The 5,325-nt window shown below is 39.5% G+C and overlaps 1 protein-coding gene across 1 annotated transcript in view; it reads right to left on the reverse strand.

The window, feature by feature from the left end:
* Positions 1–1,288: 1,288 nt before the first annotated feature.
* The window catches only part of LOC103808581 (SLIT-ROBO Rho GTPase-activating protein 1-like), a gene marked incomplete at its 3' end in the record, with an annotated part of 15,994 nt that continues 11,957 nt past the window's right edge, over positions 1,289–5,325 (reverse strand). Inside the window, exon 5 of the mRNA XM_009081375.1 lies at positions 1,289–1,592. Within this exon, the coding sequence (XP_009079623.1) occupies positions 1,289–1,592 (304 nt within the window). The remainder of the gene's footprint in view (positions 1,593–5,325) is intronic.

Raw genomic sequence — 5,325 nt, forward strand, 5'->3', positions numbered from 1 at the left:
TCATTCCCCAGTCTGTACATACAGGAGAGTTGCCCCATCCCAGGTGTGGAACCCAGCACTTGCCCTTGTTAAACTTCACATGATCAGTGATTGCCCAGCTCTCTAATTTGTCTAGGTCTCTCTGCAAGGCCTCTTTGCCTTCAAGGGAGTCGATATCTCCCAATTTTGAATCATCTGCAAACTTGCTTAGCTTCCCTTCAAGTCCTGCATCCAAGTCATTTATGAAGATATTGAAGAGCACTGGGCCTAAGATGGAGCCCTGCAGAACCCACTAATGACTGGTCACCAGCCTGATGTAATCCCATTCGCCATAACCCTTTGTGCCCAACCCGTGAGCCAGTTGCTCACCCATTGAAGGACATGTTTATCCCGATGTATGTTGGACATTTTGTCTAGAAGGATACTGTGAGAGAGAGTATCAAAAGCTTTGCTGAAATCCAAAAGGATTACATCAACTGGTTCCCTTGATCAGCTAGGTGGGTTACCTTGTCATAGAAGGAAATCAGGACTTTCCCCTCATGAAGCCATGCTGGCTGTGACCAATGACAGTGCTGTCCTTCAGGTGTTTTTCAATACCTCCCAGAATAACCTTCTCCATAATTTTGCCAGTCACTGAAGTGAGACTGACAGGCCTGTAGTTACCAGGGCCATCCTTCTTGTCCTTTTTGAAAATCTGGACAAGGTTAGCCAGCTTCCAGTCAGCTGGGACTCTACAGATTCCCAAGACCATTGGAAAAATCACTGAGAGGCCTTACAATGACAGCAGCCAGCTCTTTAAGTATTCTTGGATGAATCCCATCAGGCCCCATAGATTTATAGGAATCTAGCTGGAGCAGCAGATCTCTCACATCAGGGTCAACTGCGAGTTTATAATTCTCACAGCCATGGTCCTCTGGCTCAGGGTGCTGGGATCCCCTTAAAACAGGGCACAGCTGGGGTACCTTGTATGCTTGAAATCTCCTGATGATAAAATGGGGGAGGAAGAAGGGGAGAAGGCTGCATTGCAGCATGCATAATTTGGAGCAACTCTGCAATTGCTCTCAAACAGCACCCACAAACTCTGTTATGAGTGAAGCAGGTTAGTAAAGACAAAGTCACTATCTTACACTGGTATTGGACTAAGCACAAGTTTGCCAGCAAGTTCACAGCTATGACATTATGAGTAATACAAATATAATAACACACAACAGTTTTTTCATGAGAACTTTGAAGAAACAGATAGTTCTGCCAGTGCTGCAAAATGTTATTGCTGATCCACTGGCTTTTGGATAGCAACAACACTTTTTACCAAACTCGTTGTAAAAGGGGATAAATTCTCTCTCCTGGTACACAGGAACAGTCACCGTGGGGATACTTGTCAATATACAGACCTCATCACCCATATGAGACTGGAACTCAAATTTCATGGGTGGACAAAAAGCAGTGGGGTACATTTCCATGAATCTCTGCTTGTCACTTCGTGGCTCCAAGCTGTCAACTGCATTTTCAATGATGTCTAAGCCCTCGTGCCTGGAAGTTTCAAGGTTATACTCTGCAGAAAGGTATGTTCTTAGGGCTCTGTTCAGACTAGCATGGTATCCAAGATCGCAGCACTAAAAAAACAATAAAGGGAAAAGAAAACAAATTTAAAAGGAGGAACATCATTCCAGTATCTCAATCCAGAAATTACCACTAAAATTTATTGTCCTGAAATTTTTCTGTCTTTGAAGTATTTAACAAAGTATCTTCTAAATTAAAGTACAATACAGACACCAAGACAGTAAGTATTTAGTATTCTCATACTGTTGTAAAGATTAAAGGACAGTTTTAGAAAAGAGATCAAGTGTACATGTATGACAATTTGCTTATCAGATACAGATGTGCAGGCACTGTACTTACATAAAAAAGGTCTGGGACTCCACAGACAAGTGAGTTTTTCAGTATTATTATCATTTGTAAGCTTCAAATCATCTATTTAAACCTACCCTAGCATAGCACCACCATCTAAGTCAATGCCAGAGCCAAACTGAACATGAAGCAAATCCTGATCACCACGTCTGTGCCCAAAGAAAAAAACCTCCACAAATGACTCATGCATAATCAATCCATCTAAGATGCTTTTTGATGCAACAAGAATGGTTTAACATTCTTTCCCATAATAGTGAAAATATATTTAATGTAAACACCTTATTTCCCATGCTCACACAGAGCCAGCAATGTACATATTGTTACTAAATGCAGAAAGTCATAATTTATGTCTTTTTTTTCCCTAGGAAATGGGATGTAATTGAAACCTAATTGGTAAAACATAAAGTTGTGTTTGTTCTTGAATTTTAAACATCCTCAGTTTGCATTATTCATGTTTGGTTAATATTTTAGAGAACAGCTGAATATGTTAAAAATGTCACAGCAGTAGCACATCAACTGATTGTTTCCTTACTTTTTTTGCCTACATTACACAGTAAATATCCTCAGTTTCTGCTCGGTGAACCTCCAGGTAATGGCAGATATATTGCAAACCTCTCTGTCACCTCAATAGTGGCACATCAGCCTGCTAACAGCTGCATACAAAGCAGTGCTCTATATTCAAACAGGTGAGATCTGTCCCAGACAGAGGCCAAACCGTAGCCAGGACAGTCACACAGCACACTGCTTTAGGGCATCCCTCAATCCCCAGCCACTCATCCTGGATGACCACCCACAGTCTGAAATCATCTGTCCCTGCAGGACTCACAAGTTAACATATGGAGTTGGATAAAGAAGCAATTTGAATTCAGTCCACTTGTAGACTACATGCATTTATGCAATGTTTATACAAGTACCTCCCTCACAGATACTGCAAACCCTCAGGACTTGTGGGATCATGTCCCACTCCCTTTCCTCTTATTTGAAAAAGGAGAGAAAAAGACAGACAGGAAGACAGACACACACACACAGAGACGTACACATGGCATGGGAAAAAGCTTTCGAACTATTTACTATACCAAAACCTGTGTGTAGAAAGAAAGAAACCCTTCACACCTTGCCTTAGGTGCAGTAGTGACTAGTGATCAAACTGTGCTCTGAAATCACACAAGAGAGCTGTTTTATTCACAACAAAACTTCCAGAAAGACTAAGCTTTCAGTCCTAGCAAGTACTCCAGGCAGTGACTGCAGACAGGACAGTGGCTCTCCAAAAAACAGATGCTGAACTATTCAAAGAAAATTTTGGAAAAAAAAAAAAGAAAAAAAAAAGAAGATGCCATGTTCCATCAAACACACATATATTAACCTCTCTCTTTTGCATTTATAGAATGGAAATTTGTGTTACACTTACTAAAACAGCCACTCAACTTTTATACTAAAGTGCATCCATACTTCAAAGACCTCCAGCCTAAAAAAACATTGTTTCTAAAAGGAAAACTCTCTTGGTGCTTTTCTCTTGTTCTATGTCAAATTGGATCTTATATTTAATTCCCTATCTTGGATGAAAAAGACAGACTAAAAGTGCTGATAAGAAAGAGAATCGGGACAGCTGTTTTATTTCATGTGCATTAGTTTCAGAGAGACCTCATGGAAGATCAAATTGAAAGGAAATTAGAAATAGAGGGCAATGCCAGGTTTAGCATGTGTTATAAAATTACAGCCTGAATTTTGGCTCTAGAGGATTAATCTGGGTATTACTAGAAAGCTTACTGATTTACTATTAGAGCCATATAGGTTTCCGATGCAGCTTTTTTGCAAGTTGGAATAAAACTGCAGCTGTGACATAACTTCATTGTTTAACCCTCAGTCTACTCAGTCACAATTACCATGGTCATCTTTGGCAATGATGACAGCTGAATAAGGTAACAAGTATGGCCTCTCAGACAAGAAGGACTCTTCAAGTGAAGCAGAGTGTCTTCCCAGACTAAGGCATTTTCTTGCAATGCCAATGCAAGCAGAACAAACAAGAACTAAATCCAGAAGATGAACTAATACCTTATCACCAGTGGCTCTTCCAATGGAATTTAAAATGTGTGAATTTGGAATTTTCCCTCAATGATTTATATAAAAATAGAATTTGCATGAGTCAAGTTTTTTTCAAAAGCAAAAAAACCCCACTCAGACATCACAACTCTTACTTCTGCCAGACCATATTCCACTTTCTCCAAAATTTGGAGACAAAGATCATTTTAACTGGGGAATGGGTCTGTCACAGCATCAACTCATGGCTACCCAGAAAACAGTGTATTGCTTTAATCCCCTAGTACTAGTGATGGTTTAGAAAAAGAGTTGCCCATAGAAAACACAGCAGTTTGGGTATTTGTTCATCACCAAGGCTAAGCACTTAAGGAATTGCCACTAAACTGCCACCCTCACCACATCCTCTCTGACCATGCTTGGTAAAACTAATCAGCCAACCTTTCTGGTCTTGCAGAAAGGTACATATGCATGCAGACACAGGCATATGCATAGATTTTCAGGAAAAATCTGTAAATTTTTTGAAAGACTAGTAAACCTCAAGCAAGCAACCACACTGTTAGCCAAAATAAATATGAGTCTTAGAGGTTCACTAATCAGTACACCAAGGCTACAGCCTGGATGGCTAATGAAATCTGCTATCTATCTATGGGCTAGAGAGATGAGATGCCAGTTGGTGCAGTAAGACATCAAGATGAAAAACAAGAGAATAAAGTCATAGACTATGAGTTTGATTGCATTTCTGGATTCATGAAGACTTTTGGTTGAGCAAAGTGGAGGGAGATGAGTGATGTGTTTGGGATATGTGTGAAAAATTAATTTTGTAATTTGCATTTGACTCTTATTTGGAATTAAACCTGAAGCAGTCTCAAGAGCACTTACTGCTTTTATTGCATCCCAGAGTATATTGAGGCTTGAACAAAACAAACTGCAGTGCTTAGCACAGAGCTTCCACTAAACCAAGCTGCTCTACATTTCATTTCATTTCAGGAATAGTAATAAAATTCTAATGCTGATGGAGAGAGAGAAATTCATAAGAAAAGCCTTAACCTCTGAATAAGTCACTTTCTAAGCATCCTGCTACACAGACATCCACATTCAAATCAAAGGGATCTGGCTGTACATATCATATTTATGAGGACTTATGTAATAAAGATCATGAGCTGCACACACTACCCTAGTTTTAAACTCGGTTCTATGAATGATTAATAAAGAACCTTTACAGAATAAATTAAGTTCACAATAGCTAAATGTTCCATAACTTCTTAACCATCCAAAGCATGCAGACATCAATTAGAGATTCAGAAGCTCCACTCTAAGAAAGACCAACACATGAATATTTTATTTATTCCAGCAGCAGAACTACAGTCAAATTGTTTTGATCACTATTTCCTAGTATTTATC

This window comes from Acanthisitta chloris, unplaced genomic scaffold (assembly GCF_000695815.1).
Source record: "Acanthisitta chloris isolate BGI_N310 unplaced genomic scaffold, ASM69581v1 scaffold17350, whole genome shotgun sequence".
Taxonomy (NCBI): domain Eukaryota; kingdom Metazoa; phylum Chordata; class Aves; order Passeriformes; family Acanthisittidae; genus Acanthisitta; species Acanthisitta chloris.